This window comes from Taudactylus pleione, unplaced genomic scaffold (genome assembly GCF_031769625.1).
Source record: "Taudactylus pleione unplaced genomic scaffold, aTauple2 ptg000538l, whole genome shotgun sequence".
Taxonomy (NCBI): domain Eukaryota; kingdom Metazoa; phylum Chordata; class Amphibia; order Anura; family Myobatrachidae; genus Taudactylus; species Taudactylus pleione.
Window position 1 is genome coordinate 466,957 of NW_028284940.1, and position 27,824 is coordinate 494,780.

General features: G+C 46.5%; 1 protein-coding gene across 1 annotated transcript; it reads right to left on the reverse strand.

The window, feature by feature from the left end:
* Positions 1-1,090: 1,090 nt before the first annotated feature.
* LMOD1 (leiomodin 1) lies at positions 1,091-27,538 on the reverse strand. The gene is made up of 3 exons (XM_088451158.1): positions 26,998-27,538; positions 10,501-11,901; positions 1,091-1,823 (listed from the first exon to the last, which is right to left on the reverse strand). Exons 1-3 carry the CDS (start codon positions 27,229-27,231, stop codon positions 1,797-1,799), a joined length of 1,662 nt encoding a protein of 553 aa, XP_088307284.1. The 5' UTR covers positions 27,232-27,538; the 3' UTR covers positions 1,091-1,796.
* Between the last annotated feature and the right edge of the window lie 286 nt (positions 27,539-27,824).

Here is a 27,824-nt window from a genome sequence, read left to right on the forward strand (position 1 = left end):
TCCCATAGTGCCCGTAGGGGGAGCCGGAGCTAAGGAGTGAACTCCAGCCTTCGGCTGCCACTGTGGGAAAGGACCCGGGACCCACTCGTACAAAAATCTTAGCGGGCGCCTGGCATCTCCCTGAGGTCCCAGGCTGGGATAGGTGGGCCAAATAGAACTGATGGAACGCAGTTCCACCCCACTTTAACCCTGATTATCAATTAGCATCAACGTATGCATAGCTTTAAATAGAATGGTTAATCATTCACCTAAGCTCCTGCCATAATAGAAATTAGAGCCTCTACCGAGACAGAGGCCAGTTATCCTAACAGCAGGTATTGTGAATTTGGGAGGAAACCTACACAAACATGGGTAGGAACAACAACTCCATGGGGCTGATTCAATTATGCATGAGAGCCACAGGAAGCTTTCAGAGGCTGGTTTCTGCTCAGAGATCAGTCTATCAAATGGTCTGAAATGCGTGCTAATTGAATCTGCACATATGCACATTGGAATGCCCTGGTCAGAATGTTACATGGGGAGAGGCGGGTACTGATTCCCTGGCCCGGGCTTGTTAAAGGGACCCAGGTTACAGCTGTGCATAGTATTTTTTTCATTTTTGGGGGCAGCGGGTGTGGTCACGCCTTCTAGATTTCACCACACTCCCAGTACCTGGGCCTCACTCAGCTCTCAACGGCCCTGAATGTAACCTATGGCAACAGCACTGTGAGGCAGCAATGCTTACCACTGTGCCTCCCAACTCCTCTACATTATAATTTATTTACATGCCTTTTGCACAAATTGAGGCATGAGGAATCTGGCACCTCTAAAGTTGATTTCAAACTGCACTTCGTAAATCAGGATCCCTGTCTCCATGGCTGTAGCTGTTTTTAATCAGTCTCCCCTGCCACTTTCTCCCCCAAACACTCTCACCCTCCCTTGTCCTGTGAATAAGTAACAAGTAGGCTTTGATTTCCTTATATGGAAAATTGAAGCATAAAGTATCTTTTCCCTGTCAGAGAGACTTTCAGTGCCAGACAACATTCCCCTAGAGAAACATTCAGAACAGTATAAATACCCATGCATTTGTAATGTTTATTAAGCTCTTAAAACAATCCTTTTCACAATAGATTTATAGTCAGTCAAAAAATATAGATCTGTGCGAATTTAGCATTTTAAATAACAGTGATACTCAGTACCCATGTATATGTTCTCACACAGCTTTCATGCCATGTATCTGTTAACCAGTTCACAGTGGAGAGGGTAACAGAGGAAAGTGCTTGATGCACTAAGTGATAGGGAACAATGTTTTCTTTTCTAACAATTCATTGTGTTTTACCATTTATTGTGGATTTTACAGTGTACAAAGGAATAGCAAAATCCATATATTCAGCTGATCAACTGTATGGAGATTGTGACATCAGCCAGTCATCAGAAGTCCAGAGAGACCTTCAAAGTGGGTTTCAGGCTTATGTGCAGTGAACTTACATTGCGTCTTGCCTTAAAAGAGTGATTGACAGATTCCCATTTGTCACTGATCTCTGCTTGATCCTAGTTCTGACGTGTAATCCACATTCTTGGATTCCCAGCTTGGAAACTCCACTGTGTCCATTATATGAAAATGTCGTTCTCATGGATATGTAAACAGCTGATCAGTCACACTGATATAATACAAAGGCTTTCATTAGAAATGTCGGCTAGCTAAGGCTGTAGTTGGACCCTAAGAAGCAATTTGAATAATTGCTGCAATAAAACAGATGTGGATTTAGAAAGACAAATGTATATGTTTAGGTGGTTCAGCACAAGCCGCCATTATTTTACTTCAGCCATTTTGGCACTTCCACCTATAAAAAAAAAGAACACGGTGTGAAGATTGTTTGTTTAATTAGGAAGCAGACAGTGTGCGAATCAGGGCCTGATTCAGAGATGGACGCGATGCCGATGTTTATGCAGTTCAGCGATAATCGGTGATCTGCGCATGCATCTGAGCTGCATTGCGCATGTGTCAAGTTTCATTACCGATGTCGCTCACATTGAGGATTTATTCGCAGAGTGATTGACAGCCAGGGACCGTTTGTGGGCAGCAACTGGGAGGTGGTGACTCAAAAGCGTCTAGCTGCAGTTTTCGGGGCGTGTCTCTCCTTGAGACTGCGATCCCGTACACAGTCAAAATGGCTCTGGCATCTCAGTTCTCACTGCCATTCTGTGCGACCATAGGGTTACTCAGAAGGCCAATTATCGACTGATCTACTAATTATCGGCTGCTGCGACATTTGCATATTTTCGCACAACCGCTGTGTACATATTCGCAGCTGAGGCAGCATTAGCATACATCTCTGAATCAGGTCCTTTGTCTTTAGCAATGGTTTAATCAATACCTTAGAGCTGGCTGATCGTTACTTCTCTGTGTATGTTCACATGTACAGTATATATGTGGTACATCATCACATGATACGGGCAGCATATATGAAGAGAATGCTTAATTACGTAGAGGACACTGATCTACATATTGAATTTTGTTTCTGCTTCATATTCATGATTGGAGCATGCCAGAGCAGGAGGTAATTGCCATGAAGCAATATACACACTAACTTTGAGGTGAGTTGTGGGAGGAGAGGCTGAGCTTGGTGATGAGATGGCTGTCGGGGTGCAGCGGTGACCCCAGAGACCAATGACCATCCTTGGGGTCTGTGGTAAGCCGCAAGAATAAAGTGTGAGATAACCTCCAGGAAATCAACCATTATCCAGATTGTGCAAACTGATACCTGTGACGGAGACAAGAGAGGCCCAGTGATCCAGGACTGGAGCACCTGGTAGGTGATCACTGACCTCAGGCTGCTCCAAGAATATACAGTCAGGTCCATAAATATTGGGACATTGTCAGAATTTTCATATTTTGGCCTCTATTCACCACCACAATGGCTTTGAAATGAAACAAACAAGATGTGCTTTAACTGGAGACTTTCATATTTAATTTGAGGGTAATTACCTCCAAATCAGGTGAACGGTGTAGGAATTACAATGGTTTCTATATGTGCCTCCCACTTTTTAAGGGGCCAAAAGTAATGGGACAAACTAAACAATCCTAAATCTAACTTTCACTTTTTAATACTTTGTTGCAAATCCTTTGCAGGCAATTACAGTCTGAAGTCTGGAACGCATAGACATCACCAGACATTGGGTTTCATCCCTGGTGATGCTCTGCCAGGCCTCTACTGCAAATATCTTCAGTTCCTGCTTGTTCTTGGGGCATTTTCCCTTCAGTTTTGTCTTCAACAAGTGAAATGCATGCTCAATCGGATTCAGGTCAGGGGATTGACTTGGCCATTGCATAGCATTCCACTTTTTAGCCTTAAAAAAACTCTTTGGTTGCTTTTGCAGTATGCTTCGGGTCATTGTCCATCTGCACTGTGAAGCGCCGTCCAATGAGTTCTGAAGCATTTGACTGAATATGAGCATATAATATTGCCCGAAACACTTCAGAATTCATTCTGCTGCTTTTGTCAGCAGTCACATCATCAATAAATACAAGGGAACCAGTTCCATTGGCAGCCATACATGCCCACGCCATGACACTACCACCACCATGCTTCACTGATGAGGTGGTATGTTTTGGATCATGAACAGTTCCTTTCCTCCTCCATACTCTTCTCTTCCCATCACTCTAGTACAAGTTGATCTTTGTCTCATCTGTCCATAGGATGTTGTTCCAGAACTGTAATGGCTTTTTTAGATGTTGTTTGGCAAACTCTAATCTGGTCTTCCTGTTTTTGAGGCTCACCAATGGATTACATCTTGTGGTGAACCCTCTATATTCACTCTTGTGAAGTCTTCTCTTGATTGTTGACTGACACATATACACCTATCTCCTGGAGAGTGTTCTTGATTTGGCCAACTGTTGTGAAGGGGTTTTTCTTCACCAGGGAAATAATTCTGTCATCCACCACAGTTGTTTTCCGTGGTCTTCCGGGTCTTTTTGTGTTGCTTAGCGTTCTTTCTTTTTAAGAATGTTCCAAACAGTTGATTTGGCCACACCTAATGTCTATCTCTCTGATGGGTTTGTTTTGATTTCTCAGCCTAATGATGGCTTGCTTCACTGATAGTGACAGCTCTTTGGATCTCACATTGAGAGTCAACAGCAACTGATTCCAAATGCAAATGTCACACCTAGAATCAACTCCAGACCTTTTACCTGCTTAATTGATAATGAAATAATGAGGGAATAGCCCACACCTGTCCATGAAATAGCTTTTGAGTTGATAGTCCCATTACTTTTGGCCCCTTAAAAAGTGGGAGGCACATATAGAAACCATTGTAATTCCTACACCGTTCACCTGATTTGGATGTAATTACCCTCAAATTAAATGTGAAAGTCTGTAGTTAAAGCACATCTTGTTTGTTTCATTTCAAAGCCATTGTGGTGGTGAATAGGGAATGGGTATGATATACCTCCGGTCGCATGGCCGGCGGTTTGATTCCTGTCAGCGGCAGCCCGACAGGAGCAGAGTGCGACGCAGCGGAAGCCAGACAGCGCTGGAAATCCCGATCGTGGATAGGTAAGTATCCACTAACCTAACCTAACCCCCCTAACCCTAACCCTCCTTAGGGGTGCCTAACCCTAACTTCCCCCCCAAGTGCCTAGCCCTAATGCCCCCTCTGAGTGCCTAACCCTAACCACCCCCTTCCCCGCTACCTAAACCTAAGTCCCCCGGGGGTGCCTAACCCTAACCCTCCCTCCCCCTAGCCTAACCCTAACCCTCCCGGAGGGGTGCCTAACCCTAAGTCCCCCTCGGGAGCCCTAAACCTAACCCTCCCTCCCCGCGGCTGTCCGCTCGCGGCGCCCGGCATCACTACGATCGTGATGCCGGGCGCCGGTCTCGGCTTCCCGATTGCTTCCCGTGAATAGAGGCAAAAATATGAAAATTCGGACAATGTCCCAATATTTATGGACCTGACTGTATGTACTCTATTAAAGAGCATTATGCATATGGAGAGCCATCTCTTTCAAATTGTGAATTTGGTGTGATTCACACAAGGTTGCTGCATTCCTGTAATGAGGATATTACTAGGCACTGGATTTTCTGGACTTTCTTTTTCATTGTTTCAAGTATCAATTGTATTGATTTATGCTGTTTTTAATGAGAATTTATTATCTCGGGCACAAAGATGCTCAAAACATTGCTGTAATTACTCGCTGTATGGTTAAACACTTTGGATGTTTGAATTCTAACATTGAAGCACCGTTTTCTTCTCATGCACTACATTATTACTACATCCTGGCACCCTGCTTTTTCATGGATTTTGGAGTGCCCATCTCTTTCCTATGGGATGTGGTCAATATCCCGGCACATGGGATGCCGGCTCTTAGAATACCGGCGCCGGAATCCTGACACCTGTCAGAATCCCAGCACCGGCACCCAGATCGCCAGCATCCCAAAGGTAGTGGGGTTAGGAGGAGGGTTAGGGCTAAGGGTAGGAGAAGGGCACCTACCGACAGGTGACGATATCCTAACCCTGTTTAAGAGAGGAGGGGGCTCGTGTACACTCCCCATGCGGGGCCCCCTCCTCTCTCTCTGGTGGTCGGCAGCCGACTGACGCGGCTAGCCAGCCACCGGAGCCTTAGTAGACTCCTGGCACTAGAGTGTGCCCGGAGTCTACTGTGCATGCACAGAACACCGGAAGTTGGCCGCCGCTGCCATTTTTTGGTGTTCTGAGCAGTGCAGACAACCGACACGGGACCACGGACAGGTAAGTCTAAAATAATATGGGTGCAGTGTGTGCGGTACCGGTCCCCTCATGCGCACGGCATCTATTCACTGGCAGTGAGCGATGCGCCGTAATTTTTCCCACCCACGGGACACTGTAGCCTGTGGGTGGGAACGGCACCCAGCATGTTGTTTTAGCGGCGATGAAAGGGCACCACCAGAAGGGCGCATTCTGTCCTGTTTTAAAACAGCCTAGCAGGGACACTAAGGAGGAACATTTTAAGATTGATCACTTGGATTAGCAATTAGGAATCAATACATGGTCAGACGGGGCTAGTAGCAAGTAATGTTTTGTATTCTATAGTTTTATGGGATAGGTATTATAGTACAATGTAAACAATGGGACTGATTTTGAGTCTAGCACTTTGCCAATTTTCACGGAATTTGTTGTTTTTTGTGACTGTGCATGTGTCTAAGGGCTAGAGCAGTGGTTATCAAACTCGGTCCTCAGGACCCCACACAGGGCATGTTTTCCAGGTTACCCAGCAGGTGCATAGGTGTATTCATTACTCACTGACACATTTTAAAAGATCCCCCGGTGGAGCTAATTAGTTCTCTTGTGATTCTGTGAGGAGACCTGGAAAACATGGACTGAGTTTGAGAACCTGTGGGTTAGAGGTATCAAGCCTTGGAGAGAGATAAAGTGGAGAGAGATAAAGTACCTGCCAATCAGCTCCTAACTGTAACTTTACAGGTTGTGTCTAGAAAATGACAGTTAGCAGCTCTTTCTCCGCTTTATCTCTCTCCAAGCTTTGATACATCTCCCCCTAAATCCCTAAAACGTCGCATAGCGCATTCATCCCACCATGTCTGCATACAGAGTCGCAGGACAAATTGAGCCGCACTGACTATGTAATGTATTTGTTGGTCCTAGGAGACTCATAAAGATATTCCATCTGGTGAGCAGGAGTGGTTGCAGATTCAAGGCCTGATTCAGATTTGTCGAATGGAGTAAGATAAAGCAAGTAACTGTGCATCTTGGTAACACCATGGTGTATTGAAGGTGGGGCAGATTTAAAATATTCAGAGAGATTCAGAATTACGAGGAGTGTGTTCAAACTGACATCTAATGCTGGGTACACACTGGGAGATATATTGGCCGATTAATTGATCGGGCAATAAATCTTGTGTGTGTCAGCCAGTGTGTACCAGTGATATGTCTGTGAACGATGTCGTTCACAGATATATATCATCGGCTGTGCTGCACAGCCGATGCCCAATATATCTGAAGATATATTGGGGTATTGTGTTGTCTGTACGGGCGATCAGCTGACCGCCCGTAAACTTGCAGCGGGGAGGGATGATGGTTGTTCAGTGTGTATGAACAACCATCATCTGCAGATATATCTGTAAGGTGTGTACCCAGCTTAAATTGCAGTGTAAAAATAAAGAGGTCCAGTATTTGTGGGTTACATGCAAAAGCAGCCAGTGTTTACCCCACATGCAAAAAAAGGTATTTGCACCATTTGCATTGCTACATGATTTGTCCAGGTCCACAGTTAATTGCTCTATCTTACTCTATTTCCAAATCTGAATCAGGCCCACAGATGCTTAGACCCGTATTCAATTAGAAGTGAAAAGGCGGGATCCACAAAAAAGTATCACCGTTTTAAATTCCATCCTCTTTTCGCATCCGCGGAAAGTCAATGCAGTTGAATAGGGGAAAAAGATTTGCTTCTGAATAGCACGAGAAAAGAAGTGCACATTTTTTGTTTGGGGGTGCAAAGGTGGGGAAAACACTCAGAACCCTTGGAACAGCCCCCCAAAGGACAACTGCGTTAAAAAAAAAAAGAAAAAGTGAGGAACACCCCAAAAAAGTACCTTGAATTTGGGGGCGAAAAAGTACAAAGTTGGGGTACAAATATAAAAAGTAGCAAAATAGACTTTTGGGGGTCTGTATTGCAGGTGCTTGCTTAAGGTGTGTTCTATTTATATTTTGGTTACTGTATTGTAATGTAATGTTCTGTGTACCCTTTATTGCATGTACGGCGCTGCGGACCACTTGTGGCGCCCTATAAATAAAATGTAATAATAATAATAAAAGGTGCATTTTTTAAGTTTTTTTAAACTTCACTTTAGCGACTTTTAAATATGCTAGCACCCATTTTCAAGTACCCCAAATTTGACAGGACTACTTATTTTATCCAAAAAATACTGCTTTATGCCATTCTTCACCACTTGTGCAATTACGCTAAATAATGGCAATTGTGCGACGTTAAGTACCCAAAACAGTTGTATTAGGGCTAATCGGGCACTACTACATTGATCCCCAATGTTTCTGCAGCTTATTGGGGTGTTCAGGCTGATTTCCCCGCTTCTGACACCACTTTTTGTCTGTTCTGTACGGCATGCAAAACTTTATCGCGGGTGTGAAACTAATTGAATACGGGCCTTACTCGTCTACATTGGAAGCCATATGGTGCGTACACACTGGGCGATAAAGTGGACGACTGAATGATAACGATATCGTTCAGTCGTCCACTTTATCGTCCATTTTTAAACCCAAAAAGATGAACGATAACGATGACGCGCGTTCCCGCGGGTCGTTCGTCATTATCGTTCATCGGGCTGACATGCAGGCCAACCTGACGACCTCGTCAGGTTGCTGCATTTCAGGGAATGGGGGAGAGAGCCCGGCGCTGAACGATATCGTTAATGATATCGTTCAGCGGCTGTGCTCAATGTCATGAACGACATTGAGCACAGCCTGCCGGGGACAACACTATACGATATCGCTCAGGGAGCATATCGTCTAGTGTGTACCCACCTATACTATGTTGGAGATTCTGCACCTAGCATAGAACTGGTACAAACAGGGGTTAAAGTGGGCTGGAATGGAGCAGAACTGTGTTTCGTCACTTCTTATTGGAGACAGAACCAGTTCGGCCTCGTCCGACCCACTTCAGCCCGGCGCCACAGGGAGGCTCCATTTGCCGGGTGCCTGCTGAGATTTTGATACCAGCGTGCGCCCAGCTCCCTCCCCGCAGTGCCAGCCGGGCACTATGAGAGAGACGTTCTCCCATAGTTCAGAGGACTCTGAGCAGCACTGTAGTGGCACTATAGGGGGCATTACACAGGGGGCATTACTATTGGGGGCACTACTATAGGGGGCATTACTACTGGGGGCATTACTACAAGGGGCACCACTCCTGGGGGCACTGCATGAGGAGCACCATTCCTGGGGGCACTGTATAAGGGGCACTACCACTACTGTGGGTTGTGCATAAAGGGCACCATTACTGGGGGCACTCAATAAGGGGCACCACTACTGGTGTCACTGAATAAGGGACACTACCACTGTGGGCACTGCATAAAGGGCACTGCCACTACTAAGAGCACTGCATAAGGGACATCACTACTGGGGGCGCTGCATAAGGGGCACCACTACTGAGGGCACTACCACTACTGGGGACACTGCATAAGGGGCACTACCACTACTGGGGGGCACTGCATCAGGGGCACCACTACAATGGGCATTGCATTTGCATAAGGGGCAATACTGCTGTGGACATTGGACGTCATTCAGACCCACTCGCAAGCGCTGAGTGCTCGCAAGCGGGTCGATGTTTAGGCCAAGCACACGCGCAGCGGCCACACTGCGCATACGCAAGCCCCAGAGTGAGAGAGAAATTCTCTCGCTCGGGGGCTCGCTACCAATGGGGCGGCTGTCGATGTTGAGCGACAGCTTGCCCCGTTTAGTAGGCGGGAAGGGGAGGAACGCATGCCGTTTGTGGGCAGCCGCACTCACATCAGCAGTGATGTCAGTGGGGAGCTTCCTGCTCGATCAGAGCAGGAAGCTCTCTGGGGATTTTTGCGGTTGCCGAGACCCAACCTCAAGGGTCTCGTCGCAAGCCCCGATGGCCGCGATGGTCTTAACCAGGAAGCCGCACATCAAAAGACAAGCGGCCGCCCTCATTCAGAGTGAGCGCTCGCATTTGGCCCTCATTCAGAGGCGCATTTTGCGAGCGCCTCTGAATGAGGGCCATTATGTGTATGGGGTACTACTGCTGTGGGCATTGTATAAGGGGCACTACTACTGTGGGCATTGTGTATAAGCGGACACAAATGTGGGCATTGTGTAAAAGGGGACTGCTGTGTGTCATACATGAATAAGGGACCTACTATGTGGTGTAATGTGAATCAGGGGTGAATCAAGATTGTGATACTGTGTGGTGTAATTTGAATTGGGAATACTATTGTGTGACCACTCCCCTTTCTTTTGAGACCATTCCCCTTTTTTCGGTGTGCGCCTATGGCACGCGCTGTCGCTTTTTTTCAAGAAGCGCGTAGGGGTGGAGGTGAGTTCCACCACTTCTCTAGGACCACTTTAAGCTCTGGGTACAAGTCCCAATGGTGCTTCCAATGGTTACGACTGCAGATACACAAAGTGGGCATCAAACCCTTGTACACAGGTGAAGGGCTTATTTTTTTACATACCATCCCCCCCCACCCAAAAATGAACTAACTTGGACAGGACTGACTTATATTTCTATATGTATGCTTGGAGGGTTTTTATATTTTATAATATAATATGCCATGTATAGACATATATGGTAAAAACTGAATAGAAAGCTAAAATGTCAGGGTTGTTCGTTTATTATTGTTACCTACATTACACTGCTCATCAGACAAAAGTATCTTTCTGTTGCTCTGTGCCAACATTTTCTGTGGCTTCCTTCTAAGACTCTTCCATTTATTAGGCTTTACTCAAAATGATCTGTTCTATAAGCATGGACCAGTATATCATGAAACTTACCTTTTTAAGTTGTTTGATAGTACTGGACCTAATGGATTCCAGCAGCTGATCTCTAGTGTTTCCCTCTGCAGGCCCTGTCTTCTCTACTATACGTCGTTGAGAAGCAGGGGACAAAGAATTCCTAATATTTTCATTAAAAAGCGGTGGTGCCAGAGGAGCCATTGGCGGAGGTGGAGGGGGTGGGATGGGCACACCTCCCTTTTTTGGGGTGCCCTTTTGAGAGCTTTTGGTGGCTGTCTTTGATGCTGATTTTGGGAGGTCCTTTGGAGGAGGAATGACTTTGGGCACTTCCAAGCAATTTTTCTTGTTCTCTGCCTCCTTTAAAGCTTTCTGCTCAGCCATTCTGCGCTGCCTTTGCTTGTCCATGTTGCGACTCAATAAGTTGGTAACAGTCATGCGGGGCCCTGCAAGCTCAAAGTGGTAGCCGAGCTTTAATAGAGTAGTGTTCTCTTTCAACATTTTTGCTATTTCCATCTCCGTTTTCCCCCCACATATATGGCGCTGATTGTGAAAACGGAGTTCTGTCAACGTGTCATTGTGCTGCAGAGCTCTGAAGATCGCTAATATGCCCTTGCCAGTGATGTGGTTAGAGTCCAGATTAATGCTAATAATGGTCTTGTTGGACTTCAACATAGCAGCAATGGCCAAAGCAATATGGTCATCAGCTCGAGTGTTAGCCAATGAAAAGGTCTTAACAACCGTGTTGAACTCAAGGGCCTCTGTAAAACACATTAGTGTCTCAATGGTAATGCAGTCTGAATTGTTCAGGTTCAGCTCTGTCATTCCTGCTTCATTATTTTTCACTTTCTCTATAAGTTCATCAAAGATACTATTTGACTCATCTTCTTTGTTTTCCTCTGCAGGATTCTTCGCTCCATTTTCAGCTTTTATTTGCTCTGTTGTTTGTGAATTCTTCTTATCTTGCTCAGCTGGTGGGTTTTCATGTGGTATTTTGTTATTGACTTTGACACTCTCTAATTTATCTTTTTTCTCGGAGGGTTTGTCTGACATTATTTTTTTGTCCAGTTTATTTTCAGCTTGTACCTCTGCTACTGCCTTCTTTTCTATCTTTTTAACAACTTTCTCTGTTTTCTCCTCAGTTTTTACTTTTTCTGCTTTCTCCTTTCCTGCTTGTTTAGTACTTTTATCTTCATCAAGCTTTTTAGATGAAGTTTTCTCTACCTTGTCCTTATCTACGGCGCTATTGTTTTTTTCTTGTCTGAATCTCTCCCTCATTTTGCTAACCCGTTCATCCTTTGGTTTGTCTAAGTCTTTTTTTCCCTTTGTTTTGGTGTCTTTTGAATCTTCCAGTTTTTTTTTCGGGGATGGATCTGGCGTACGAGTTTCTTTTGCCTTTTCTTCCCTTTTTTTCTCTTCTTTCACATTTTCAGATTTTCCACTCTACAAAACGCAAAAGAAAAGGTGTCAGGCTCCTAAATTCTTCTTCTGCTTTTTGCTGACTAATATTTCGGACCAGTCATTTACCAGGTCACAATTGGAACTGCATAAAGTACCTGTAGCTGTTGTGCCTGATGTAGCCAGACTTAAGTTTTCCTATATGCAAAATAACCAAGAATAATCAGACTGGCGCTATCAAGAACAGCAGCTAGTTCAAATAGGAGTCGTCAGACTCCAAAACCAGATCAAGATAAATAATAAGTGATTGAACAGCGCTTGTGGACAAATAAAAATTGATGAGAGACAGGTGAAATACTAAACAATACCAATATTGCTATTAATTGTATTTATAGCATTACTTCATAAATGGGTAAATCAATGCCATCCAATCAAAGTATATAAATTATATATCACATTTATTGCTACATATATAAAAACAAATTAAAAATGAAAATTCAAAATTCGAAAGATGCGGATAAGGAATTTAGGACCTGATTCAGACCCGCTCGCTAGATGCATTTGGTCGCTCGATGCGTATGGAATCCATCAAGGCAGGCGATTGCACGGCAAGGCATTAGCACACCCACTATGTCTTGGCGTGCGATTGCATTGTGTATGCAGACTCCCACCAGCCTGTCTTAAGATGCCCATTTGTGCACGTCATCTCCAGGAAGTGTATGCAACCATCGGTAACATCAAGCACCATCGGAAGCGAACGTACCACTTGTGATTGATCATACCCTACCGCAAGCACTGCGAGCACTAAAATCCAGCCAGGTACTATGACGCTGCCTCTTAATTATGTGCACCTCTAAAACGGCATTAAGACGCTCAGGCACCCCTAGGTTTGCATTTCCACTCCCCCCATTTTTAACGGCCAGCCCCTGTCACCACCCACAAACGGCTTCTCCTGTCACTCATTCAGCCGGGCTGTCTATGCACAGTGAGCGAACGCTTCCCGATCTCTCGCACTGGTTCGCGCACTGCGAAGCATGCGCACAATGCGAACCATCGGCAGCTACAAGCAAACGCATCTTAGTGAGCGGGTCTGAATCAGGCCCTTAGTCCGATCTCTGGCACAAATAAATCATGAAATTCATATGGTCATTGGGGGTCATTCAGACCCGGTCGTTAGCGCCGATGCGCTCGGACCGGGTCGATGGCCCCCCACAGAGCATGCGCACGACGGCGCCGGCACCGCCGTGCGCATGCGTGAGACCCGCTACGACCGTCAGCGACGGTCGTAGCGGGTCTCGATCCAAAGGGGGCGAGCTGTCGATGTTGATTGACAGCTCGCCCCGTTTGGAAGGCGGGCTGGGGGGGTGGCAGCCCAAACGGAGGCGTTCCCATGGAACGCCTCCAGAAGCTCTCCGGGGCTTACGACAAGGGAGACCCTACCCTAGGGTCTCGTTGTAAGCCCCGAGATGGTCAGAGACCATCGCGACCACCACCGGAGCGGTCGTTAGAGCTGTGGGTGTTAACCCACAGCCTAACGACCACAACAGAGGTGGGCGGTCAGGATGCAAGCGGCCGCCCAGTTTCTGAGCGACCGCTTGCATCCTCCGACCGCCTCTGAATGAGGCCCATTGTGTAGATATAAAGCAACTATATAGATATAGTGCACTGCAGCACCAATGAATAATAGGAGTCAATTGAAGGGCACTCCGGGATATTATCCAGCTGTAATGTAGTATGTATTACGGCTTTAGTAAGCACTCCGACCCAAAGTATGGCCAGGAATCCTGCCTTGTATTCCAAGCAATGGTGGATGCAAAAGGATTGTGAATAGATAGACACTGGTCCGGAACTCTCGATAGTTCTCCAGGTGAGTGTGTCAGTATGGAGGGCGCTAAGCTAATTTTCTTTTTTTTTTTTTTTAGGAATATTGGGATAGTTTAGTATTACACTTATCTATACCTTACTTTCCTTCTCCCTGCAGGTCTAGTGCTCTCCATCCCGGTCTCTTATTCCATCTGCCTCCGTCCTTCACCCATCTCTCTGTCTCTACCTGTCTTTCTCCCTCATTCCCTGTGTCTCTCTCTCTGTCTCTACCCCCTTCCCCTGCACTTCTCTTTCCACTTCAACATTCTAACAGTTCTAAAACTCATAAGGACTTTAAAACAATAATATTAAAATATATACTATGTCTATGTCCCTAAAAATATAACATATCTCATTAGTTCTCCCTTGCGGCCTTCATTTATATATCTTCTCTGCTGTAAGAGAGTTACAGCTCTTCCGAAGTAACAACTGTCAGTCAGGCAGCCAGTGAGAGCTGTGAGGGGAGGGCTTGGGGCCTGAAGCTGTGCTAAACTGACACCATCAGAGATTATATAATAGAATAGTAAAAATACATGGTCAGAGGTTAAAGGGAATAATCATAAACAAATATGTGATTTATATTCATGTATTTGTTTAAGAAAAGAAATGATAAAAAATAATTTTATTTTGAACAAGTCTAACATTAGTACACTAACAGAGCCTTGTGTTAAGTATCAGAATAGTGGGATATGCAGCAGTGCCCCTATATTGACCATACATACATTTTTTTTACATAGTACCAGCATCTTTCATTGTGCTACACCATTGGGAACAAAACAGCAAAACAATGAAACTGGGTATTACCAGACAGATAAAGACATTAGAGGGCCCTGTTCACAAGCTTACAATTGGATGATTTGCATAAACTCCATAAACCTGATGGTTTGCATATAACTCCATTGGTTACCAATTGGCGCATGCACAGGATCTGTACTGTGCATGTGCCGATCAGTGTTTGTGACGATGATTGCAGTGCCCCCTAAGCCGCAACGGGCCGTGTTGGACCCATATTCTGGGCGTGCTAAGGCCAATGTTTGCATCTGCGGTTGCAGTACCGGAACACCGATGCCGGCAGGAGGCGTATATTTACACAAGACCCCTTTCTGCAACATTACCATATTTTAGCCCTGTAGCTGCGTCTGAATCAGGCCCTAAGATGTAAAATTGAGGAAACAGTAGCAGAGCAGAGGAAAAGGTAGCAAAGTTTAGGAAAAAGTACACAATCCAGGCTAAACAGGCAAAAGTCAAGCCCAATATGAATGACCATTGCCATGTATCATTACTATACTAATTCCTTTGCTACAAAATTACAAATCCTAAGTACCTAGGGCCTGATTCAGAGATGGAAATATGACAAAGGCCGGAATGGTCTGAAGGATAAAGACACCTCCTCCTGGCATCTCAGATCCGATGCCTGCTTCCAAAGACGCAAGATCGGATCAACAGTATGACCATCGGTTTGCAGCATCGGCCATTTGTGAGGCTAGTATATCTGTGCTGGAAGGCACAGGCACTGGCCTCGGCATGACGGTCGTTTCTTTAGAGGTACAATAAACCTCTAAAGGAACAACAGTCATACCATGGCCGAGAAACGTATTAGGTGATTATATATTTATTGCATCATCTATAGAAGGACATTGGGCAATTTTCATCTACTGAGATAGTCCCGCTGTTACTACTTGTTATAGCCGCTCACCAGCTGCCTAAAGCCGCTGCATGATCGGAGGCGGCAGACAGATGCTCACCAGCTGTATAAAGATCCAGCATGGCGGCCACAATCTATATCTAGTGGTGTATCCTCTGGAGTTTGGCGATTAAGAGGGGAGACAGGGCCTGATTCAGAGCCGGACGCTCTGACCAGAGCGCTCACTCTGAATCAGGGCCCTCCTCCATTAAAATGGAGCGTCCTCCTGGACACTCGTATAGCTGTGGGTCACCACCCACAGCATATACGAGCATCCAAAAAGATGGTCGCGATGGTCTTGACCATCGCGACCATCGGACTTGCGACGGAGACCCTACGGTAGGGTCTCCCAGCCACAAGCCCTGGAGTGATTTTGGCTCTATCAGAGCCAAAATCACTCCCACTGACATCACTAGTGATGTCAGTGGGGCCGGCTTCAGACGGTAGGCGTTCCCATGGGAACGCCTCCGTCTGGCAGGCATGCCCCTGGCACGCCCACCAAAGGGGGCGTGCTGTCAATCAACATCGACAGCACGCCCCCTTTGGTGCGAGACCCGAAGCGACAGCTTGGCTGTCACAGTCCGGGTCTCGCGCATGCGCACGACGGAGCTCCCTCCGTCGTGCGCATGCGCAGTGGGGAACATCGACCCACTTGCGAGCGTACTGCCGCTTGCGAGTGGGTCTGAATGACCCCCACAGTCTATACCTCATCAGGCAGCATATATCAGAGTGTGGGCTCTGGAACTCTGGAGCGGATATTTACACTGGCGGGACAGTCACCCCAGACCTTGAAATAGTCTTGGGCAGATCACTGATTTTGTAGTTACCACAGACACACACTGCATCTTTGTTAAGGATCAACAATGCAGCTGCCAGATATCTACCATTTGTATTGTGCAATATTTACACTTGGTGTTCTGGATAATACAGTAGATGACACATCAATTGAGCATCAGTATGTGGAATATAGATTTGGAGGTGTATCATCGAAGGTGGCATCACAATTGTTAATTGTCATTGTTTTTTTTGTGGGTGATCACATTCATTTTATACATTATATTACATATGTGCATATGTCCTTAATGTATTGTTGTTATTTGAGGTATTATGCAAATTGTTTTTACCACATTTAGATATATTGTGTAACATGAAATATTTTTATTAAATGTAAATCATACATTGCGCTCATTACTTCTTTGTTCAGTTGCACCATTGCACTTTTTGGGGTTCAGCACCCCAAACCTAATGAAGGATCTAAATAGATTTTTAAAAATTATTTTAAACACCTCAATACATCAATCAGAAGCGCATGGTATTTTCCTTTTCATATACACTACCGGTCAAAGGTTTTAGAACACTCCCATTTTCGCAATTTGTATTGAACTTTCAGCAATACAAGTCCAGTGAATAACCTGAAATGGTACAAAGGTAGGCTGTAAACTACTAGCGGTTATAAAAAATTAAATATAATGTACATTTCCGAATTATAAAAAAGGCTTTTATAAGGAAACAACTACAGCAGTTTTCCAGCAAAGAAAAAGAGGCTTACCTAGGCTATGAGGCACACCCATTGGATTACTGAAGACTGTATGACCAATCAATCAAAATTTAAAATCTTTGATTCACCTCACAATGTTTTTGTAGGCCATTCAATAGGCCAAAGGATGGTTCTTCGGTGTGTGGAATTTATTTAATGTGTCGGTTTTACAAGCCGTCACTTAAGGTGGATACACACCTTACAGATACATCTGCAGACGATGGTCGCTCATACACACTGAACGGCCATCATCTGCTTGTGCCCTCGGGCCCCGTCGGCTGGGGGGTGGGACCCGGCGTCTGGTGGGCGTGTCGGGGTATATCCCGCCCCCCTACTCGCGGCTGCCGCTGTGTGTGTACAGGCGGTCTGCAGACCGCCCGTACACACTTACCGATGGCCAGACATATCGGTCCATCGGCTGTGCAGCACAGCCAATGCGATATGTTGGTGAACGATGACGTTCACCAACATATCACGGGTACACACTGGCCGACGGGCAACAGATATATTGGCCAATCGATTGATCGGCCAATGTATCTGTCAGTGTGTACCCAGCATTAGTAAATAAACCCCTATGGCATCAACTGCCAAACATGGATAAGAAAGCGTGATGGTCTGGGGCTCTATTGCAGGATCCTGAGTTGAGTGACTGCCATTCTGAGCCAAAAGGGCTATCACATAATTTTGTAGCACCATGCAATACCCTCTTGCCTACCTTTGGTCAAACATTTATCCTACAGCAAAATAATGACCTTAAACATACCACCAGGCTACTTCAGATCTACCATTAAGGAAAAGAACAAGATGTAAGCTTCAAATCATGGAATGGCCAGCACAGTCACCGGACTTAAACCCCAGCAAACTGGTTTGCGGTAAACTGGAAAGATGAGTGAAAGCAAAGCAGAGTACAAGTGCAACATATTTGTGGGATCTTCTACAAAAAATGCATGCTTCCCGAACAATATTTGATTTTCATTGTACAAGAATGCCACAAGTGTGTTTGGCAGTTGTATCTGCAAAATGTAATCTAAAGTTTTGACAAATCAAAAATTTATATTACATTTTTTTTAACAAAATGATTTAATGATTTATTTTATATCTCCAATTGTTTATTTGTTCTATGCTTTGTTTTCAGATTATATTGAGATATTAACCACTTAACTGGCACGGTCGCATGGGATTTCAGGTGGTCTTTTACTACCAAGGTCGCATCCCATGTGATTATTCCCTGCTCTGTCTCCCGGCACTTGAAATGGAAATCAGTTCTGCACAAGTGCAAAACTGGTTTCCTGCTCTGGTCCGGCCCCCCAGCAGCGATGTAGCTGTCTTTGACTGACAACAACATGCCGATTTTGCGCCCCAGGATGCTGCCTGAAAGCATTCTGGACTGCTTGTGCCCCGCAGTACAGTTAAAATTAAATGTCAAAATGGGAATTGAGTCCAGAGATCAACTGGGGGACTGTTGATCAGGGTGGGGGTGGGGTGGGGGATACCACTAGGGGGTAAATATACTAAGGGATAGATTTACTAAGAATCGAGTCTGGGAGACTTTGCTTTTTTTTCAACTCGATTAGCTATGCCGAAACTCGGGTGATTTGAGGCTCCTGAGACTCTCAAATTTACCAAGAAGTGAGTTTAGCTGAGAGTGAGATGGCCGATGGTGATGCAGAACGAGATCCCTGGGGAGTTGGGGACCTCCCCAATAAAGGGGTCCCCCTCTCCAAGGCACCCCTGTCCTAGGTTGATAGCCCGGGGCTATCCCCACCACCCCTGGGCGGTGGGTGGCGGGTTGATAGTGTAGGTGTAGTGTTAAAAATAGAATTAACAACATTGTCTTTACTGTAGAACTGCAGGTCCAGCAAGCCTCCCCCGCATGCTGGTACTTGTAGAACCACAAGTACCAGCATGCGGGGCATTAAGGGGCCGCTGGTATGTGTAGTTCACCTGTTAAGAAATGTGTAAAAAAACACACACCGTGAAAATAAACATTTATTGCATCCATACACACTCACACATACTCACCTGTTCCCAGATGTTCACGTCCCCTTCTCAACGTAAAGTATCCAATGGCAGTACCTAAAAAAAGACCCAATACTTACCTTTTGTCCCACGATGTTCTCCGTAGTACTCCAAATAGGGCCCCGGACACATTGTATCAACACGCAGGGACTGTTCTAGGGGCGGGCTAACAGGGCCGTCGCCCGGAGTGCCGGCCCTATAGAGCGCTGCTGAGCCCGGGCATGGATGATGGCTGCTTGCAACAAGGAAGTGTGTGGGAGGATGACAGCAGTACAGAGGGCCTGATTCAGACCCGGTCGCAAGCGCTGATCGCTCGCAACCGGGTCGATGGTGGCCCAGAGCGCATGTGCATGACGGAGCCGGCTCCGTCGTGCGCATGCGCGGGACCCGGATAGCGATGGGTAATCCGTCGCTCCGGGTCTCGTACCAAAGGGGGCGTGCTGTCGATGTTGTGACAGCATGCCCCCTTTGGTGGCCGGGCCGGGGGAGTGGCTGCCCAACGGAGGCGTTCCCATTCGAACGCCTGTTTGGGGGCGGTCCCACTGACATCACGACTGATGTCAGTGGGAGAGATTTCGGCTCTGTTTCAGCCGAAATCTCTCTGGGGCTTGCGGCAACGAGACTCTACCACAAGGGTCTCGTCACAAGCCCGATGGTCTTGACCATTACGACCATCTTCCGGGCCGCTCGCTATAGCTGTGGGTGGTCACCCACAGCTATGCAGGCGGCCAGGAGGCCGTTCTAAAAAAAAAATAGCCCGGCCCTGATTCAGAGCGAGCGCTCTGTCAGAACGTCCGGCTCTGAATCAGGGCCAGAGTACAGAGACTACCCAGCCGACTGGAAGGAGAAGACCAGCATCAGGTAAGGATTTTTTTAAACTAGTGTACTGCTGTAAGTGATGCTGGTGCTGGGGAGTTGGTGAGAGGGGGGGGAGTGTGCTGCTGGTGCTGGGGTGTTGGTAAGGGGGGGAGGAGTGTGGTGCTGGGGTGTTGGTAAGGGGGGGAGTGTGCTGATGGTGCTGGTGTGTTGGTAAAGGGGGAGAGGAGTGTGCTGCTGGGGTATTAGTAAGGTGGAGGAGTGTGCTGCTGGGGTGTTAAGGGGGGAGTGTGCCGCTGGGATGTTAGTAAGGTGGGGGAGTGTGGTGTTTGGGTGTTGGTAAGGGGGGAGTGTGCTGGTGGTGCTGGAGTGTTGGTAAGGGGGGAGAGTGTGGTGCTGGGGTGTTGGTAAGGGGGAGGAGTGTGCTGGTGGAGCTGGGGTGTTGGTAAGGTGGGGGAGTGTGCTGCTGGGGTGTTAAGGGGGGAGTGTGCTGCTGGGGTGTTAGTAAGGTGGAGGAGTGTGCTGCTGGGGTGTTAGTACGGTGGGGGAGTGTGCTGCTGGGGTGTTAAGGAGGGGTGCTGCTGGGGTACTGGTAAGGGGGGGCGTGTGCTACTGGGGTGTTGGTAATGGGAGGGAGTGTGTGCTGCTGGGGTGTTGGTAAGGGGGGGTGCAGCTGGGGTGTTGGTAAGTGGGGGGAGTATGCTGCTGGGGTGTTGGGGGGGGTAAATGGAAACTTTCGCCCTGAGCTCCATAATATCTAGAACCGGCCCTGTCAACACGCTACAACATGTTTATACAGTATGCTAATGACAGTTCATGGAGAATGAACTATCACAAGTGCCGGGCCACGAAGCAATCAGCGGTGGCTTAACATTAGCGGCCGCTCATTGGCTGGGACCCACGTGGAGGAGCCGCTCATTGGCTAAGTCCATGTGGGTCCCAGTCAATGAGCAGCTGCTAACGTTAAGCCGCCGCTGACTGGCTCGAGGCTCATTAATAATGATAGCTCAATCCCTGAGCTGTCATTAGCGTCCTCTAACAATATGCTGTAGCTTGTTGTTACAGTGTGTCCGGGGCCCTATTTGTATTTCTGCAGAGAACCTCGTGGAACAAAAGGTGAGTATTGAATCTTTTTTTTCAACTACTTCCAGAGGCTGCAGGCAGGGAGACAGCATAGATTGAAGGGAAAAGTTTCACCATTCCAAAAAGCTGACTCCACAGAAAGACCAGTTTGATAGTTTAGTTGATGAGGCATGATGAATGCATCTGAACGGTTCTTTGAACTCGCAACGAGTTCAAAACATAATTATCACCATTGATAATTATGTAATGATGAATAGATTCCTAGATATCAATAGTTACTTATACGATTTATAGAACAGAAGCTATATAAAATAGCATGTGCCTTTTATAGTTTTAGAATAATGTTTTCTTCTGTATCATGTCAACATGTATTACAAAGAAAGAAGCAACACAGGATTTATACTTACCGGCTTTACAAAACTCCTCTCCCGGAGCAACCCGGAGAGGAGATGCTGCTGACAGCTTTGGTGGGTGGCTGTACTGTAGACGTCATTAGGCCCGCCCCTTCACAGGAGAAGGCCCGATTCGTGGGTCCTCGAGGAGGGGGTGTGACTAATGACACAAGCCCTGTCCCCTCCCTACGGACCCGCAAATTACCCGTAAAATCTCCCCATGCTGCCCACTTCACTAGGAAGTGGGCGGTGTGCGGGAGATCTGCCTACTCTCTCGGGGGTGCGGGAGGCTACCCAAAAAATCAGGACCCTCCCGCAACTTCTGGAAGAGTAGGCAAGTATAACGTGATTTCTAGTATGTTATGATGGTACATTTTTATTTTTTCCCTTCCTTCACTCTCACCTCCGATTCTGATAATAATATTCATATACTACTGCATATGTTTGCTTGAGATAGATGGATAGGTGTTGCTTTCACAATCTTCCTGAAATGTATTTTCAAAAGTAGGTAAGTATGTAGATAGATAGATTAGATTGGAACAGACACTATAGCACTAATGTGGGGCACAGTTAAGGCGGTCTATGTATTAATATTGGCAATGGGCCCCCAAATATTACCATTCCATATAGCCACATATCAAGCATATCAAGGCAATTTTAAAAAAATTTACTCACCTATTTATCAACCAGGATTTCATTCTGAGAATTCCTGCAGCACATCCATGAGCAGCTATGGTGCCTGTATGTTCAAAATTGAAATGCAGCCAGTAGTTTACAATAGCTAAAGCCATTGCTAGCTAACAGGACCAAGCTCTGAGAAGCCAAACTTTTCACAGATTGGTAAATAAGGACAGAGCGCAGTCACCGATGAGAATAATGTTGACTGTTGTCTGCAGCATTATTTAGCCTAATGCAGGTGATATCTATGATAAGGGCAGGCCCCAGATCTATCAGCACCCAGTACGAGAAATTTTTGAGCTATCCAGCTATATCCATAATTAATACTTGTATTATTTTTATTATTTAAAAAAAACACACACATCGCGACCATCGGGGCTTGCGACGAGACCCTTGTGGTAGGGTCTCGTCTGTTGCAAGCCCCAGAGAGCTTCCTGCTCTAACAGAGCAGGAAGCTCTCCACTGACATCAGTGTCAGTGGTGCCTCCCACAAACGGAAGGCGTCCTTCGGGAACGCCTCAGTTTGTGTAGCTACCCCCCCTCCCCGCCTACAAAACGGGGCGAGCTGTCGATCAACATCGACAGCCGCCCATTTTGTAGTGAGTCCCGGAGCGTGAGAATCTCTCTCTCGCTCCGGGGCATGCACATGCGCGCGGCGCACACCGCGCGTGCACAGTACCCCACCATCGACATCAACATCGACAGCCGCCCCGTTTGTAGCGAGCCCCGGAGCGAGTGGATTTTTCACTCGCTCCTGGGCTTGCGCATGAGGCGTGTGCGCACTGCCCAGCCATCAATCCGCTTGTGAGCGCATAGCGCTTGCGAGCGGGTCTGAATCAGGCCCTTTGTCCCCAGCAGGAAAAAAACACTCACATTGTCCCCAGCAGGACATTGGCCCTCATTCAGAGGCGGTCGCAAGAAGTGAGTGCTCGCTCTGAATGAGGGTGGGCGCTTGACTTTTCAAGTGCGGCCTCCTGGTCGCTAGCTAAGCTGCAGGTTACCACCCACAGCTTTAGCGACCGACCAGGTTGATGGTCACGATGGTCACTCAGGGGCTTGCGAGCGCTCAGTGCTTGCGACCGGGTCTGAATGAGGTCCATTGTCCCCAGCAGGAAAAGAAATACAACTCGCATTGATTCATTGCCAGGATGTCTGCAATGCGGTTGTGGACTCTAGATGACGCGGTGGCCGTGGAAGCCCCGCAAAATCGGTCAGGGTGCCAGCAGCAGCTGAACTGCACCCCCTATGGGGCGACATCCCAGTTCGGTCGAACGGGCCCTGTCTGTGATATCTTTTGTATTAGGTTGTTGTTTAATAGCCCCAATACCTAAATTATGCGGAAATTGCCATTTCTGCATGATTTTTTTATAACCTGTTAAAGGAACACTATTTGGCAGAGTCTTAGACGGCAGACTACAAACTGTAGTATATCTTTGCTTAGCCCCTTTCTCTCTGGATGCTCCAGATTATAGCTTAAACACTAATATTGAATTTGCAGATAAGAGACTAAGGCCCTCATTCAGAGCCGTACGCTCTGAGCAGAGCGCACGCTCTGAATGAGGGCCGGGCTCCATTTTCATGGAGCGTCCTCCTGGACGCTCGTATAGCTGTGGGTCACCACCCACAGGCTATACGAGCGTGCATTGTGATGGTCGCGATGGTCGAGACCATCGCGACCATCGAATTTGCGAGCCGGAGCCTGCGGTTGAGGTTTTCAACCGCAAGCTCCGGAGTGATTTTGGCTCTATCAGAGCCAAAATCACTCCCACTGACATCACTAGTGATGTCAGTGGGCCGGCTTTTGACGGGAGGCGTTCCCGTGGGAACGCCCCCGTCAGGGAGGCACGCCCCTGGCACGCCCACCAAAGGGGGCGTGCTGTCAATCAACATTGACAGCACGCCCCCTTTGATCGGACACAACGAGCGAAGGACTTTCCTTCGCTCGTCGCGTCTGGCGCATGCGCACGACGGAGCTCCCTCCGTCGTGCGCATGCTCAGTCCATAACATCGACCCACTTGCGATCGGACAGCCGCTCGCGAGTGGGTCTGAATCAGGCCCTAAATAACTAATATGTTCCTAATTAATTAATATTGAATCTGCAGATGAGAGACTTGATATCTAAAGGCCCCCATACATCAGCAATTGATTGCAGCAATCGTGCAATTTACAATCGATTGTGTATAAAAATCTTTCCCTTTTTCAATCGATTGCAGATTGCTGAATTGCCACAATCGATTGAAAAAGGGATAGATTTTTATACACAATCGATTGCAAATTGCATGGTTGCTGCAATCAATTGCCGATGTATGGGGGCCTTAAGAAGTTCCTAATTAATTAATATTTAATTTGCAGATGAGAGACTCAATATATAAGATATTATTAATTAATTCATTAATTACCTAAGTATCAGTGATTATATATTTGTTTTTTTTATAATTATATTCTGAATATTAAACCTGTTGTGCTGTATATGATCTTAGAGATCATTGTAAAGACCTATATGATTTTTTTATTTTGTATATACTGTATATTTATAATTTTTATGCTAATGATTCACAGAAACTGTTTATTATGTGTTTATATGTTTATTAATGTATTTGTGGTTTTATTTTGGGAGGCTTTTTGCCAATCATTAAACACTAGCTGGGATACCCAGCGTTGCCCAGGTTGAAGACTGGAGCCTGAAGTACACCTGCAGCCTTCATTTATTTACATTGTCCTCGCCTATAACCCCATTCCATTGATCCTGAAAAGGACCCCGCTGTTTTCTAACATACATTCAAACAGTGGCGTATCTACCGTGGGTGCAAGGGGTGCGGCTGCTATTGTGCCTGAGCTGCCACAGTGGCCCGCCATTCTCCCTGTACCCAGTCATGCATACAACGTGGTCTGGTCCAGTCAGCACTGCCGAGGGCGGCCCAAGTGTCAGTAGTGTTGATTTCGTGCCAACCTGCCAGCTGATTACAGCTGGTACACCGGCAGGCAGACATGGAGAGACAGCGCCGCCGGTGGCGAGGAAATCAGAGCTCGCAGACCGGCAGCCAATCAGCAGTAGAGGCTTCTTACTAGCTGCCGGTCCACGAGTTCCAATTGGCTCGAGACTGGCGCCTGATTAAAATTTGCTTCGATGCTGTCTGTCCATGTCTGCTGCTATCTGCCAGTGCGCTAGCTGTAATTAGCTGGCGTCCCGGCACCAAATCCACACCTGCTGGCTGTTGATGGCACACTGAGAGGCTGCTGGAGGGACACGGGGAGGTGAGTTGCTGGGGGGGCATAATGTGTAAGGGGCAATACTATTGTGTGGAATAATGTGTATTATATGGGGCACTACTACTATATGGCATGATCTGTAAAGGACATTATTGTGTGGTATAATGTGTAAAGGGCATTACTGTGTAGTGTAAGGGGCATTATTGTGTGCCATAATGTATATGGGACACTACTACTGCGTGACATCATTTTTCTAAGGGATACTGCTGTGTGGCATGACCTGAATGGGGGTAAATGCTGTGTGGGGGTAAATTTATGTGTTTTTAACCTATGGGGGGAGTTTTTAAGATCTTGCTATGTGGCCCAAGTTTAAGTTACGCCCTTGCATGTAAACACAGAGGGCTGACTAATATGTATGGTCACTTTAAAATTTAATATGAATTTGCATGAGTTATAAAGCTTGAAACTTGCTCAGATTGTGAGGTTAAAAGGATACTTTTGTAGCTTTCACACAGGATTTTGGCAGACTGACTATTTCCATTTGAGCCAACCCTGAAACCCGTATATGTAAAGAAGCATTCTGACTCTGCCAGTGACGGGGGTTTGTGTAATGCGATTCCGCATGTGCATGACACCAGAAAGGAAGTCATAACCCCTTTAGCAAGCGCTAAAGGGGTTATGCTTCGTTGATAAATGGAGCCCAATAATGTGCTCCATTTATCCAATGGAATGGTATGAACAAAATTAGGAAACAGCCAAGGAGACCAGTTTTTGAGGATGGATAGTTTTGAGGTGGAGAGAGTGGTTGACTGAGGGCCTGATTCAAAGATGGTTGGTAATGCAGCTGCGGTCGGAGCAGTTTCGCCAGGGCTGCCGAGAGCTTAGATGGGCCTGGGCACTGGGGGGCGTGGCCAAAACCAGGAGGCGTACTTACCACAGAACACCTTTGTGTTACATTATTATGCCAAGATGCTCTATCAAATACATATCAAGGTGTATGTTTATTCTCTACAGACCAAAATCTACAAGTACACCTAGGTGTATAGACAGGCAGGAAAATCTCCAGGAATGTGCAGCGCAAAAGTGTTCAGACGTCAGAGCCCAATCTCTTCCCACTTTGTACTTCCCAATGTACAACACATTGTTTGGAATGCAAGTACAAATGTGCCAGCTGCCAATGTGCCAATGACATGGTGGTGCAAATTCAGTCCCACAAAAAAAACTTTGGATGATATCTCATAACAGCCAGCTCTGAACCTGTGCCAACCTATTTTCTTATGCAGAGTAGCATGGCCTTGTGCCCCATCACATAGCAGGAAAAGCACAAAGATGAACCTTCTCTCCTTCACTTCATTTCAGTACAGCTAACAAAAGATGCATTTGCTGGTGCACTGATCTGCAAACCCAAACGAATCAGTACATCCCCCCCCCACCCCACCCCTTGGTGTGCTTACTTTACAAAGAGCACCCTTTCTCCACCCAGATCATCCCCCTAGTCTGCACCCACTGGAAACAATAGATACCATGTGGCATTGCCACTTTACAGAAATTGGTTTTGTAGTAGTGCACATTGCTCATTTCCAGATACATAGAGCAGGGTGCCAGCCAGTCCTGTAGGTGTCATAAATTCTCTCAGTGACACGTTTACTTAATGACAATGATAAACTTAACACGTAAAAATAAGTTAACAAATGAAGCAGTTATACTCAGATAACTTACTAACTTCATGCAGGTTAGAATGGATAGACTTGTACCCATTGACTTTAAAATACAGTAATCCAGATGCACCTGGACCGACAGTTCCATAAAGTAGCTTGCATACTGCCTTTGTACATTATTTTCTATATGCAGCACTTACTTCAGATGCCATCTGTGCCTGAGCCAGTCTCTTGCTCTCTCTCTCTGCCTCCCTCTGACTGGATGCCCTCTCAGTCTGGTCCCTGCTCAGCCCAGCAGACACCCCGGCGTCCGGATCCCCAGCGTCCAGCTCTTGCTGCAGCTGCTCCATCTCCTCGGGGGATAACGTGGACAACAAGTTATCAATGTCTGGATCTTCGCTCACCTGACGCCGGTACTTTGCCACCCTGGACATGCTGGCTGATGGCTGGGAGCAGAGAGACTGAGGGGGAGATAAGAGTGTTTGGAAGTAGAGAAGACGCAGAAGATGAGGAGGAGGAGGAGGAGGAGGACAGGCTGCGGCACACTCCGTGATACAACAAAGTATAATCACAGCTCGGATTTCCCCAACACTTTTCAAATTCTGTCAAAACTTCTATTAAACAGCACAATCTTACTGTAAAATAAAATGTACGACAGTCTCTTTATCAATCACTATGGAATTCCTTTGAGAAAGCAGAGCAGCAGACAATCATCCAAATTATTCTTCTAGAACAAGGAATACCCTGAGGTGTGGGTGCATGAGCCCTAACAAGGGGAAATTGTGTTATTACAATTATCATCTAATGTCTCCTCCACCCCTTTCTCCTCTGGAGCTCCCCCCCCCCCCTTCCTCTCCCAAGGGCTCAGATTCAAGACATTCTTGTGAATGTTCCACTCATGCCCAAATTTAGAGAGAGGACACATCGCTTTTTATGGAAATCAGTGAGGGCTGGAGAAAACGTGACTAGTATCTATGTGCACACATAACAACTGCATGCATACGATGGGCTGGTCTGGCACTACTGT

Bases quoted from the DNA above. Each gene is read 5' to 3' on its own strand.
- LMOD1 (XM_088451158.1), bottom strand. From the start codon at position 27,231: ATGTCCAGGGTGGCAAAGTACCGGCGTCAGGTGAGCGAAGATCCAGAC. The intron at 11,902-26,997 runs GTAAGTGCTGCA...TGCGTTTTGTAG, and splicing joins AGGCACAGATGGCATCTGAA to AGTGGAAAATCTGAAAATGT. The intron at 1,824-10,500 runs GTAAGTTTCATG...TTTTTTTTATAG, and splicing joins CTATCAAACAACTTAAAAAG to GTGGAAGTGCCAAAATGGCT.